Source organism: Mesoplodon mirus, assembly GCF_964341445.2.
Source record: "Mesoplodon mirus genome assembly, chromosome: 13".
NCBI classification, from domain to species: Eukaryota; Metazoa; Chordata; class Mammalia; order Artiodactyla; family Ziphiidae; genus Mesoplodon; species Mesoplodon mirus.
The window spans coordinates 26,532,578-26,546,236 of record NC_138989.1 but is presented as its reverse complement, the minus strand read 5'-3'; the positions used below and the strand labels follow the sequence as shown (position 1 = coordinate 26,546,236).

At 56.0% G+C, this 13,659-nt stretch overlaps 1 protein-coding gene across 2 annotated transcripts in view; it reads left to right on the top strand.

Annotated features, from left to right (window-relative positions):
- Positions 1 to 13,659, top strand: part of PI4KA (phosphatidylinositol 4-kinase alpha) — a 95,092-nt gene that overhangs the window by 62,409 nt on the left and 19,024 nt on the right. For both annotated transcript variants that reach the window (XR_014295791.1, XM_082641532.1), the window contains exons 20-32: positions 617 to 725; positions 1,054 to 1,190; positions 1,364 to 1,497; positions 3,760 to 3,842; positions 7,400 to 7,470; positions 7,546 to 7,670; positions 8,741 to 8,822; positions 8,975 to 9,058; positions 9,155 to 9,244; positions 9,729 to 9,848; positions 11,680 to 11,772; positions 12,206 to 12,362; positions 12,587 to 12,714. Coding sequence is in view for 1 of the 2 variants with exons in the window: in XM_082641532.1 (XP_082497658.1) it covers positions 617 to 725; positions 1,054 to 1,190; positions 1,364 to 1,497; positions 3,760 to 3,842; positions 7,400 to 7,470; positions 7,546 to 7,670; positions 8,741 to 8,822; positions 8,975 to 9,058; positions 9,155 to 9,244; positions 9,729 to 9,848; positions 11,680 to 11,772; positions 12,206 to 12,362; positions 12,587 to 12,714 (1,413 nt within the window). In the remaining variant the exon portion in view is untranslated. The remainder of the gene's footprint in view (positions 1 to 616; positions 726 to 1,053; positions 1,191 to 1,363; positions 1,498 to 3,759; positions 3,843 to 7,399; positions 7,471 to 7,545; positions 7,671 to 8,740; positions 8,823 to 8,974; positions 9,059 to 9,154; positions 9,245 to 9,728; positions 9,849 to 11,679; positions 11,773 to 12,205; positions 12,363 to 12,586; positions 12,715 to 13,659) is intronic.

The window sequence follows — 13,659 nt, the reverse complement described above, 5'->3', positions numbered from 1 at the left end:
AGGTTGGTTAGCGCTGTGTGGGGGCTTGACCTCTGCTGGGGACTCTGGAGGGTCCACCTGCCCACCAGGCATTGTGCACACATGTAACTGTTTTCCATACCTGAGGCGCCTTCCCCTGCCACACACTGGGTGGGACACCATGGGGACAGGGACGCAGGGACTCCAGCCTCACCCCTGCCCCCGAGCACTCTGCTTTTACCTGCTTCACACCCTGGGGTTCTGCCCAAGGTCACTGCCCCGCCCGCCATGGTTCTGGCCCTTGGGCCTGGTGCTCCTGTGGCCAGGCGGCTACTCCCTGTTCCCTGCCCGCCTGTGAACACCAAGCGCCCCATCCCTGGGTCCCCAGGAGCTCTGGGATGCTGCTTGCCTGCCTCCCAACGAGGCCGAAGGGCTTTTCCCTCCCAGTGCAGAGCCCGCCCCGCATACAAGAGGCTCAGGAGCGTTTCTGGGCGAGCTCTGTGAGGGCTGCTGGTTACTGTGCCCTGTGCCTTCTCCTGCCCAGTCTGACTGACCTATTCTCTGAGAAGAAGCCTGGAGAATGGGTCTCGAGCTTACGCCTGTAGGTGTCAGGTTCATATGCAGGTAACCACCTCTCCCTCTCTCCTCGGCCCATCAGCTCACCCGGCGGTTGCCGCCCATCAAAGAAGCGAAGCCCCGGTTGCAGAAGCTCTTCCGGGATTTCTGGCTCTATTCCGTGCTGATGGGATTCGCCGTGGAGGGGTCAGGTAGGGGACGTTTGCTGCCCCAGGGAGGACAGTGCAGCGTAAGGACCAAGGTGAGAAAGGGCCCGACCTAATGGTGCCTGTGCCCACGCACAAGACAGGCCCAGTGCGGCTGCCACCTCCTCAGGGAACACTTCCCGAAGTCGTTTAGGGTTCTTGGAACACCACATACCTTAGGGAAACCTGCCCCCATTAGGAAACAGACTCGTTTTTGTGCCACATTTTTGGGACAGTGGCTCAACCAGAGGACCCACGACTCCAGAAGCTCAGCATGGGCCTTGCCGGAGCTCTTCTCAAGCCAGGAGGCACCTCAGCCCACGCTCTCTTGCAGGACTCTGGCCGGAAGAGTGGTACGAGGGCGTCTGTGAAATAGCCACCAAGTCCCCCCTGCTCACCTTTCCCAGCAAAGAGCCCCTGCGGTCTGTCCTCCAATACAACTCAGCCATGAAGAACGACACAGTCACCCCCGTAAGGATGCCCGCCTGCTAAAGATGGGTGGTACCGGGCAGGGTTTCGGGAAGCCCTCTGGGACAGTGAGAGCCAGTCCTGCGTGTCTGGTTCACGGGCACGGCCCCGGGGTTTGCATCTGGGGGAGCAGCCACGCCCACCCGTGCCCAAGCAGTCCTGGCATTCGTCCCCAGGCCGAGCTGAGCGAGCTCCGTAGCACCATCATCAACCTGCTGGACCCGGCCCCCGAGGTGTCCGCCCTCATCAACAAGCTGGACTTCGCCATGTCCACCTACCTTCTGTCCGTTTACCGGCTGGAGTACATGAGGTACATGAGCTTTGCCACCTGTACCCCCGATTGAGCTGGTTTTATGTTTGTGTTCCTTCCAGGCTTGGGCTTTTCTCAGTTCCTCCTAACAAGTAAGCTGTCTTAGAAAAACCACCCCGAACCCCTTCTGCTCTTCTCCTGTGCTTGTCCTTCCTCATCACTGGATGCCACATGTAGTAACACACCAGGGGTCTGACGCCGGTGCCACCTCCCCGAGGGAACAGGTTCTGAGCTGTCACCAGAGCTGCCACCAACTCAGTGCAGTTGACGGGTCAGAGCCTCTGCCAGGAACCAGCCCTCTCTGAGACGCTCTAGGGCACCCCCGGGCTGGTTCCAGGACCACATTGGAGCACAGACAGCAAACGGGAAGTGGGGGGCTGCTCCAAACAGTCCTCCGGGGCACCTGACACTTGGGACGCCTCTGCAACCACAGGGAGCTGACAGCTAGAAGCACTAACATGGATGGAGCGCCGGCCCCACAGGAGCTGCACGAGCTCCGTGCGCTGACAGGCCCCCCAGCAAGCCCACAAGGTGGGCACTGTACACCCCACTTCACAGGAGGGAACCACGGCCCAGGCGCTCAAAGAAGCTGCCCAAGGTCACGGTCCCTGATTTGGCCTGAGACCCACATGGTCTCCAGGGCAGTGCCTGCTGCCTCCCTGTAAAGGGAGACTGGAAGCAGCAGCAGGATGTCCAGAGCCCAGCCGCCCACCCTGTGGACCCGCTGTGGGGGGCTGCAGGAGGACATTTGCTTAGGTCACAAGACAGGTGCAGTTAGATATAGAATAAGGTCTTTCTCAAACCGCTTAAAATGGAAAGTATTGCTTCTTAAAGCAAGGGATATTTGGACAACGCCACTATTTTAATCTTTATTTGGTGCCACGAGACCCTCCAGTAGATTGGATCTTGCTTGGAAGCTTGACATATAAACCAGATGGAAGCTGTTTTGGGTGAGTGGGAGTGAGTCCTCCCCCCCTTAGTCCCCTCCTCCCGGCAGTCCCAGAGTCCCCACAGCCAAGGGAACTTTGACTTTTCTTTTTTCATTACACATTTTTTTTCAGTTGTATAAGTAATAGGAGAACATTATACAAAACCGTAGAAATAGTTGAGGGAAGAAACCCACTCTGCTCACCAGCACCATCTGTAGTGGTTAGTATCGTTCCTTCTGGTCTTTTTTTACAAAATATATTTTCAAAGAAAAACCAAGCCAAAGAAAAACCAAGCCAAACCAAAACAGCAAAAGCCTGGGTCTAATCCTGGCACGTGTAGCTCCAGGAGAGGTCTCTGGGCCCGCTTGGCCTCCAGCACCTGCAGGCAGGGCTGTGGGCTGTGTCCACTCCCCGGTGTGCCCCACAGTGACCCAGGGCTCTCGGGCGGGCTCTCTAGTTGGCGGGCGGCTCTGAGAGCCCAGCTCTCACCGGGGGCTGCCTGCCAGATCCCCTGGACTCCTGTCAGCACCGAGAAGCAGCCCTGAAGCCTTTACTCCAGAGCCTGGCTTAGATCCCAGCCGCCAATTATCAGGAGAGCTTTCAGACAACAGCACACCTCGCCATGTGCACGAGGGCGCTGGAGAGTGTCTGCGCTTGAGCCCCCGGCTCCCGTGGAGCCTTAATCTGAGAGGGTGGGTGCGGACGTCATCCACGCGCACTGCTGAGCACGCGCCTGGCTGTCTCAGTGGAGCCCCAGATGCCAGGCACCCTGCACCGGGGCCCTGGTTCAAGCACATGCCTTCCTTTCCTTTCTCTTCCTTTTTCCCTCAAGGGTAGGGATATTGTTTTACTTGTAAAAATGTCCATGGTGTGTAAAACAGAGAAGAAGAGAATTGGATGGTAGAAAAGACGCTAAGGAGGAGAAATGCACGTCTCCGTTTGCTGGTCCTGAGTCCAGAGAGGCCCCCTGTTGCCATCTCTTAGCTTTCCCTTCTAGAAATCAGCCATGTGCTCATGCGTGTATCCCACCCGCACACAGCGGGATGTGGGATCATACCTGTTCACACCTGTCCCGCTGCACCTCGCCCTTTCCTCCCAGCCGAAAGTCTCGAATATTCTGTAACAGCACAGAGAGCTGCCTCTCATTTTGGTGGCTGTCTGTTGCGCCGTTGGCTGATGGACATGCAGCTGGTGCCGTTAGGACCTTGTGCATGTGACCCTTAAAACCCCTGGCTCGCAGGGGGCGGCTGCCCTCGAAGCCTCATCCGCCTGGGCAACATTCCATCTGCCAGGGGGCCAGAGCTTCAGACTCACTCTGAGCTGTTCCCTCTAGGGTCCTGCGCTCGACAGATCCTGACCGCTTCCAGGTAATGTTCTGCTACTTTGAGGATAAAGCTATTCAGAAAGACAAGTCTGGTAAGTTGACTTCTGCGGGCTTCTCATAATGAACTGAGATTTAATAGTGTAAAGAATACTGCATCCTGTTTTCTGTCTGTGTTGAGGAAATAGTTTCATGAGGCTATGTACTACATTGGAAAGATCAGTATAAAACATTTGATCCTAAAGCATATACATCTTTCTGGCTCTGCCTCTGCTGCCAGGGGCCCGAGAGCAGAAGCACTGATGCTCAGATGTGCTCCAGCCCCCAGGTTTCAGTCCCAGACACTGTCCTCTGCTGAGGGACCCTGGACTCCTCGGACGGTCTGGATGGACCTGGGGCATCTTGTGGCCAAGGAGCAGTAGTTCTTCTCAGGCGCCTGAGGCAGGCTGAGAGGACTGAGAATCAGGCTGCAGGGGCTCCCAGCTAACAGATATCAGAATTCGAGCATGGATACAGTGTTTCTATTATCTTGCTTAAGAGAAGGGCAAATATACTAGGATGTATATATCCAAATACATTAGGAGATTACATATATATTATATATGATTATATATACGATATTATAATTTTGTTTTTTCCACTAAAGTGTTTGTGAAGTAGGGACGTGTAGTTGTTTTTCTCATGCAATCAGGAAAGAGGGAGCAGCAAGAAAGAGCCGCATGGTCCAGGGAGAGGCGGGGCAGCTGTGTAAGGTCACACCTGGTCTCAGAGTGACCAGCTAGGAAGGGCGCCCAGCAGGTGATGGGCAGAGACGTCCCACGAGCAGCCTGTTAGAGACGCTCATTAGCGGAGAGCAGAGAGCTCGCTGGGGGGTATCCCGCTCCTTGCCGTGGGGGCTCCACGCCTCAGCAGGCCTGCTGCCCACAAGGAGACCCCACTCGCTACCACATATTTCCAGCAGGCCAGGACCTGTGGGCCACATCTGATTTAAGACTGCATCCTTCTTTTCCGGGAAAGTTTCAGGATACAAAAGTCTGTGTGAAACATGAGGACTCACAAGTCCCAGGATGCAGTGTCCTCAGACCCTGGGCTCACAGGGCCTCCGTGTGACCAGTCCCAACAGGACGACACTCCCAGGGAGACAGAAACAGAATTAACCTCTCTAGGGTATCAAAATGTCCCATCACCAGAACCTTACTGAGGTGAACCTAAGATAAGAATAGGAATTAAAACATGAAGACATATTAAAATTGAAGTAGCAAAGAAAAAAAATTAAATGCATGGTACTGGCACTGTTTACCAGTTTTAGTATAAGGACACTGATAAATTGTAGCATCATTGTGTTGGTCTATGTGCTGATTTATAAGGTATTTAAAAATTGAAGGGACTGAAATATTAGACCTATGCTTTAATTAAATGCTTAGAAGAATATGATGAAGTTTATAAATGTGTTTAAATAGTTGATGAAAATTTAGTATGCCCAATCCACAAATTTTTTAATGTTTCTCATGTAATAACGCATTTATTCAGTAAATGGTATTAGCAATCATTTCAAGTATTCTCAGAAAAGTTTTTAAGAAACTAAACTAGTTCCTAAAATGTTAGGAAGAAATTATTCATGAAGTTATGTTACAGAATCTTTTTAAACAAATATTGTTTTTATTGATTGATTGCAAAAAGAATTAGCTTTTCAGATTCAATGAACAGTGTTTTACTATTCTTAAAGGCATTTTTTTGAATCATGCTTTCTGAAATTTGCTGGAGTCAATGGACACATACCTGCAGATATTCCCCAGTCTGAACAGATTATTCAATGGATTTACTCTTTTTTACACATTCTCCTAATTTACTCTCCAAGTGCTCTTGGATGCATGATTTTTTTTTTTTTACAAGCATCCTTGATTTGCTAGATCCACAAAGGTCTGGTTGATTAACAGTGTGGGAAAATGTTTTGAGGAATGCTGAGTGATGATTCTAAGGTTAATAAATTTGGCATTGATACAGTTAGTAGTGAGAAGTCTTGGGACTTCCCTGGTGGCACAGTGGATAGGACTCCGAGCTCCCAGGGGGGAGGGGTTCGATGCAGGGGGCCCGGGTTCGACCCCTGGTCAGGGAACTAGATCCTGCATGCATGCCGCAACTAAGAGTTTGCATGGCGCAACTAAGGAGCCTGCCTGCCACAACTAAGGAGCCTGTGAGCCACAACTAAGGAGCCAGTGAGCCGCAACTAAGGAGCTCAACTGCTGCAACTAAGACCTGGCGCAACCAAATAAATAAATAAAAATGAATAAATTAAAAAAAAAAAACAAGTAGTGAGGAGTCCTTCCCACGCCAGCGCCATCAGCACACTGACGACTCGAGCAGCTTGTTCTTGCCAGTGGAGAACTAACTCCCAGGTGTCTTGGGTACCATTTTTTTCTTCTGTTGAAAAATCAGTCCTTGGAGAAATCTTTTGAGAAATCACCCCAGGGACTGTGAGGTGCTGCTCCATGTGACCCTGCACAACATTCCAGAGGTTGGTTTGACTCCTGTGGGGCTGGCAAGGAAGGACAGTGGGGGGCCCGGAAGCCCCCTCCGCTGGCAGCACAGGGATGGCCACCAACCGTCCTAGCTACACAGGGTGTGTCGTGGAGGACGCATTGGTGTTTTCTCACAGTTCTCTCGCCAACACTGCGGTTCTCCCACTGTTGTTTTTAAAACTCTGCTCTACCCCATCAGCACTGAGCACACCCAGTGCCCAGATCTTGGTCTCAGAACACTGTTCTCCAGTAAAAGGAACCCGGGCTCTGTGGAGGAATGGTGACTCTAGGGAGAGCTGGGGCAGGGAGAGTATAGGCTGAGCCTAGGGTGCCTTGCAGGGCCAGAAAGCAAGGTCACGCTGAAACAAGAGGAAAAAGAGAGAAGGAGAAGGTGGGGAGGTGTGTCGCAGGGCCCAGGAGCCGACCAGAGGGAGCAGCCACACAAATGATGAGCGTCAGTGAGTCCCTACTGACTAGATGGTTGAATAAATAAAACACGGGGAGGGACATGCCTTCAGGTGGAATTCCAGTTGCTAAAAGGAGAAAGAATGCGGAAGATAGAAAATGTCGACAAGAACCAGAGGGACAGCTGCCGCAGAACACACTGATAGATGGTTTCCAGGAGAAGTGGGGGACTCTGCACAGCTTGACGTGTACAGGTTCTCGGGAGCCGCTGCCCCCCCCGCCGGCCCCAGAGTGAGGGCTGGACCTGGGGACTCGCATCTGAGGGTAGAGGGAGCATTCAGGGCCAGCCCACCAGTGATGGGGGCACCAACTTCACCCTCCCCCCATAAGATGCGACCAGGAGGGCATTTCACCTAAAATCCCACGAGCTTGGTCCAAGCATGAGCGAGCATCACACACACCTTGATTGAGGGACACCTTACAAGATGCCTGTGCCCTTCAGAAGTGGGGAGGACAGAAAGACTGGAACAGCCCAAGGAATCAGCACAGACTACTGGGCTCAGAGCCGTTCTGAGCGGATGCCAAGGGGTGCCCTGGACTGGGTCCCGGGACAGAAAGTGGGCCATGGGGGGAAATGCAAGTAAAGCCGAGAGTTTGGGGGACAGTGTTGTATCAGCAACAGATGAGACGGTGGTCCCCTCCGCTGATGCCCTGCCCTCCTGTTGCAGGGATGATGCAGTGCGTGATCGCCGTTGCCGACAAGGTGTTTGACGCCTTCCTGAACATGATGGCGGATAAAGTAAGCCTTGTTGGAGCGCCAGCGCACGCCTGCCGGGGCCATGCGGGGCCTGCAACCTGTCTCTTCTGAATCCAGGCCAAGACCAAGGAGAACGAGGAGGAGCTGGAGCGCCATGCGCAGTTCTTGCTGGTGAACTTCAACCACATCCACAAGCGCATCCGGAGGGTGGCCGACAAGTACCTGTCTGGGCTGGTGGACAAGTGAGCTCGGTTTCCTTCTGGTGCTGTGTGTGTGTTCACGTGTGTGCACATGTTTGCATTGTGTGTGCATGTTTGTGTGCATATGTTTGTGTGCACACATCTAGATTTGGGATGCAGGGAAGGGTCGACCCTGCATCATCAGTACAGAGAAAAGTGGACTCAGAGTCACAGCTCTCAAAGGACGGGGCAGCCCCCACAGGACGTTGGCAAGTGAGGAGTCAGTGGCCTAACCCTCCCCTGTTCAGAGTGGTCGGTGCTACTTAGAGCACATCTCTTGACCTGGTGTCACGTCCCTGTTCTCCGGATCCCACCCTCCCTGCTGCAGGGCTCTGGGCTTGCTCTGGGACGCTCACGGCCATCATAAGTGCTGTCTCCCAGCCCAGGGCCCGGCCAGAGGACCTGGTGGAATTAGTTTCTCCCAGGCCCTTAGGAGGAGGAGCGCTCACCCTGAGCTGGTTCCACCCTGGGCTTTCCTTGCTGTGTTGGGAGGCACGGCAGGCTCATGGAACGGGCCCTCCCAGGTAAGGGCCCTCACAGTGGGCTGGGCCAGCCTCAGTGCACTGCCATGCCGGGCCTGCCTGCAGCTCCCGCAGGCATCCCCGGAGCCTGCAGCAGACACCATGTGCCCATCCAGGTAGGGCCAGAGGGCGTGTCTGAGCCAGGCCACCGAGCCTGCAGCCTGCTCCCCTTGGCCCAGGGCCACCCGCTTTGAGCAGCGGGGGGTTTTCAGTGGTAAACGCTGCAGTGCTACACAAGCCACGGTTGTGGAACTGCGGAAACGGCGGGCCGGCTATGTTACACACAGATTTTCTATTGTGTGGAGGGTCGGCATCCCCAGCCCCCCATTGTTCGAGGGTCACCTGTCCTGCCATGTTCCACGTGAGGGTACGGGCCCTGGTTGAAAACAGGGAGGATCCCTGTGGGGAGCAGGGAGTGGTCTGGCCTGCGCATAACCAAGATGATGGGGCTGGGGTGGCCGGGGCTGGGCAGCAGGAGGGGGGAGGGGCCTTAAGGAGCACAGCTCCTTGGACAGGTGGCTTCTGGGCCCTGAGAGGTGGCTCTGGGTGCAGGTTCCCCCACTTGCTCTGGAGCGGGACAGTACTGAAGACCATGCTGGACATCCTGCAGACCCTGTCGCTGTCGCTGAGCGCCGTGAGTACCCCGCCCACCCTCCTGAGCCTAGCTCATGCCACAAGCGGTGAATGGGGGGTTGGGGGGCTCCCATCACAGATGGGAGGGGTGGGGGAAGGGAGGGAGGTGCTGCGCAGGGACCTGCTTTGGAAGAGGGACCTGTGTGCTTTCAGGATATTCACAAGGACCAGCCTTACTACGACATTCCGGACACCCCCTATCGCATTACCGTTCCTGACACCTGCGAAGCGCGAGAGGTGGGCCGGGGGTTTGAACTTCAGCACAAGGCTCTGGGGGACATGGTCCAGCCCTGTGCTCACTAAGCTCTGACAGCCCGGCGCACCCTCTTCCAGAACATCGTCAAGGACTTCGCTGCACGCTGTGCGATGATCCTGCAGGAGGCCATGAAGTGGGCGCCCACGGTCACCAAGTCTCACCTACAGGTACTTTCTTGAAATCATCAAAAAGCATCCTGGGGAGCTCCTTCCCAGCCGTGCAGAGAGCTGTACCCAGACAGCATGCTGGAAATACCGACAGCACTGGTGTGAACTAGCAGACCAGGGACACTGGTCCAGGCCCAGGGTAATGGGACACCCTGTGGGGTGAGCATGCTGGTCAGGGGCCAGGAGGGCAGGTGCGGTGGGACTGGGGGGCGGGCCCAGGGGAGCCGACCGCTTATGGTAGGTAGGACTAGGGGTGCATGCCGGCTGGGCGAGGGTGGCATGGCCAGGGGCCCGGCAGGCCAGCAGGAACAGTGGCTGGCTCTGGCTCTGGTCCCAAGGGAGTGGCAGCCCGAGTGGAGCCATCTCTTCAGTGGATCAGGGCGGGTGACGCCAGCCTTAGAGCCAGGGTTCTCTCCCCCACCTCACACATGCTGCACAAGGCTTGCTTTTACCTTTAAAATAACACGGCGCTTCCCCCTCTCAGGAATACCTGAACAAACACCAGAACTGGGTGTCGGGGCTGTCACAGCACACGGGGCTGGCCATGGCCACCGAGAGCATCCTTCAGTTTGCCAGCTACAACAAGCAGAACACCACCCTTGGGGTACGTGTGCCTCTGGGGAGCGGGGTCTCCATCAGCCGTGGGAGCCCTGCCCCAACGTGGGGAGCTTGCGGTGTCTGCGGCAGACCCCAGGCTCGGGGGAGCTGCTCACCGTGTTTCTGACGGAGCTCTAAGGTTGATCCTTTATCAGGATCAGGTCCACAATGGACGAAGTGTCCTGCTGGACACGGTCAGCACGTTTTATGGTCATGCTGCCCTGGCCGTCCATTGGACCGAGCCGCACCCCACGTCCTTGGCTTCATCTCGTTCTGCTTGAGGTTCTTTTAGGGGCAGCACGTGCGCTGAGGGGTTCCCTCTGAACCAGATCAGAGACTTGCCTCAAAGCTGGTGGTTGGGGCTTCCCTGGTGGTGCAGTGGTTGAGAGTCTGCCTGCCGATGCAGGGGACACGGGTTCGTGCCCTGGTCCGGGAAGATCCCACATGCCGCGGAGCGGCTGGACCCGTGAGCCATGGCCTCTCAGCCTGCGCGTCCGGAGCGGAGAGGCCACAACAGTGAGAGGCCCGCATACCGCAAAAAAAAAAAAAAAAAAAACTGGTGGTTGGCAGCAGTGGCCTGTCCGGCAGTGGTGCGATTTGGCGTCTCCCAACCCTGGGGCCCAGTGCAGGGCCTCTGCGGTCCGTGGGAGCCCAGGTGGCCACATGCACCTCTGTGCTGACCGCTCTGGGGTCAGGGGAGGCCAGGCGCCCAGGTGGGAAGGGAGCCGCCCCGTAGGCAGGCTGAGAACGCAGGCAGAGGCCAGCGGGGCTCGGTCCTGGTCTGAGGTGATGTTGCCTAAAAGATTTCGGGATTTTTCCACAGAAAAGTAGATTTAGGTTAGGTTTTTCCCTTTCCTGTTGCTCAGGAGGGAAGGACCGTTTTTACCTTGTGTTTTGATCTCTGGTTGTTGGGAGACCCCGGCCCTAGAGCCCCTGCCCTGCAGAAGGTGCAGCCTGTGGCCTGGCTGACCTCTCCGCCCAGAGGGGAGTGGGCTGGGGACTGATTCGGGGCACAGGAGCGGGGTCAGAGAGATGCAAGGGAGGGTCTGGCAGCTCTGGGTCCCTCAGGACTGTGCTCAGCCTGGTGAGAGGACCCTGTGTCCCCACTTCCTGGGGAGCAGGCCGAGGTCAGGGACAGTGAGTGGCAGAGCCAGTTTCCCACACACGCCTGCTCCAGGCCACTGTCTCCAAAAAATGTAATGCACTCTCAGGTCACCTTTTTAAAAATGAACCAGCTTAAAATTTTTATGAGAAAACCGCGTATTTTTTGTTTGTGGTTCAGTTTTACTCAGTTTATATCTTTTCCCCTGACCTTCTTTCCCCCCACTCCTACCACCCCAAAATAAAAAGTTGCCCAAAACCGCAGCACCTCAGGATTGGTTGTCTCCAGTAGTGTCCGTGTATGACGACTGGCTGTGCTGGTGTGTAGGCAACGGAGCTGAAGGGACAGTATGAGGTGGCCCTGGGGACACTGGGCAGGTCCAGCTGGAGGAGGGGCCTGGAGGGGTGGGCAGACTAGAGAGGCGAGGCCAAGGCAGGGGAAGTGGGGGCCGTGTGAGCCGAGGTCCCTTCCCAGTGTGGGCAGCCACACCATTGGGGGTGAAGTAGCTGGTCATGGAGCAAAGCTGTAGTCCCAGCTGCCTTCCAGAGATGTTTCAGAGTAAAATGTTTAAAACTGTTTTCCATGTGACCTGGCAGACCCCAGAGCATGTTTAGAGGTGTTTCATTTTATTCACTTGCCATCGCTGGAGATTTTAATAACCCGGGTCTGAGCATGACAGCCTCACTGCACTGGGCTTTGGCCACGAGGGTGTGCAGTCACTGTTCTGTCTCTGCAGGCGACTCAGCTCACGGAGCGGCCAGCCTGCGTGAAGAAGGACTACTCCAACTTCATGGCATCCCTCAACCTGCGCAACCGCTACGCAGGCGAGGTAGCTGCCCGCCGGATCGGGGCCCTCGAGCGTCCTCTCCTTCCTGGTGGGGGCGGGAGGTCTGTCCTGGGGGGAAGGTTTGGTTCTTGGAAGGAGTGGGAGCTCCTCTCTAGTCAAGTCTTATGAATAAGAGAGCAACACCTTTCTTGGGAAAAAAAGTAGTGTCCGACTCAAGAAGCGCACGGCTGATCTTGTTCAGCCCACGTGCAGGCAGCTCTGCTGTAGCTCAGTGTTGGATTCAGACGTCAGGGCCGGGTCCCCGCCCTCGGGGACTGTCCAGAATGGTGGGAGCAGCACTTGTTTGTGGAGGAGGAGTTCCGGGGCACCGTGCGCGGTGGTGGCAGCACCCAGACGAGCCTGTCACTCCGCGTGGGCAACGAAGCCCCATGGTCAGGGTGGCCAGGCCACATGAGCCTCCGCTGACCTTCCACAGGTGTACGGGATGATCCGCTTCTCAGATGCCACAGGCCAGACGTCTGACCTGAACAAGATGATGGTCCAGGAGCTGAAGGCAGCGTTGGGCGTGGGTGACCCTCAGCACTACACAGAGGCCATGTTCAAGCTGACGGCCATGCTCATCAGCAGCAAAGGTACCGCCCAGGCCTGGGCCACCTTGCTGTCCCAGGGAGCGAGTCTTGGCCACGCAGAGAGCGTGCGCTCCCCCGGGAGATCCCTGCGGCATCATGCACAGGACTGGGTTGGGGCTGTAAATAAAAGGCCAGCACTGTTCCGGCCGGTGCCAACAGTCCTGCTGACCCAGGGAGGCTGTGGGTCGACCCGTTGGGGCCTCTGAACAGCATGCATTTGGTTCCAGACTGTGACCCGCAGCTCCTCCATCACCTGTGCTGGGGTCCCCTCCAGATGTTCAACGAGCACGGCATGGAGACGGCCCTGGCCTGCTGGGAGTGGCTGCTGGCCGGCAAGAACGGAGTGGAAGTGCCGGTAAGACGCCGGCTGCAGGCAGCTGCGGGGTGAGAGGTGGAGAGCCAGTCCTGGCCCCTTGGATGACAAGCATGGAGACCCCGGGAAAGCCCCTCACCCTCCAGGGCCTCATATGTAAGCAAGACTGTGATATTAAAGCCTGCCCACAGGACTGTCACTGGGACCAGAGGGAGTGTGTTAAAGGACCCAGTGGTGCTTGAAGCTGCTATTTTTCCAAAGCTCGGCAGGGGGAGCCATTTCTCCGGGAGTGGACGCTTGTGTTTATCCACAGTGACCCGCGTCCTATCTGCCGACTCTGGGACAGCAGCCCTCCTGCTGGAGGGGGCCCACGGGGAGGGTCTACACACCCTTTCAGCTGATGGGATGAACACCTAAGAACAGATTTATTTTTCAAAGATCCCATTAATTTTCACGGTAATGGGATTTGACATGTTTTTTCTGAGTTTCTTAAGATAATGAGATAAGTGGTCAGAAGGAGTGTTCTGTGTTTTTTGCCCCTGAGGGTCAGCTGGATAACTTCCAAGGATGGAACTGGAGTGTTCCAGGCGTGGAGGTGGCCGTAGTCGTACCTCCTCACGGAGTTTGTGTCCAGCTCACAGTGGTGGGCGTCTGTGGAGGGGCCAAATTGGGTGTGTGGGGGAGCAGAGGCACTGGCCCCTGCCCCCCAGCAGGGAAGTCGGTTGGGTCTGGACTCTCACCCAGCTGGCTGTGCTGTCCTCAGGGTTCCAGGGCAGGTCCCAGCCTGTGTGTCGAGGGTGACGGCAAGGGGTCTGCGCAGAGTCTTTGTGAAGATGAGCCGACCTGGCCCACCTCACGGCGGCTGTTGTCACTGCAGGGCAGGGGCTCCTCAGTCGCAGCTACGTCCCGCCCTGTCAGGACCCTGTATTGTCTTCATCTGTGTTCCCTGCTGTGTGTGATCCACGCCTTGTAACAGTGCCGTTTGTG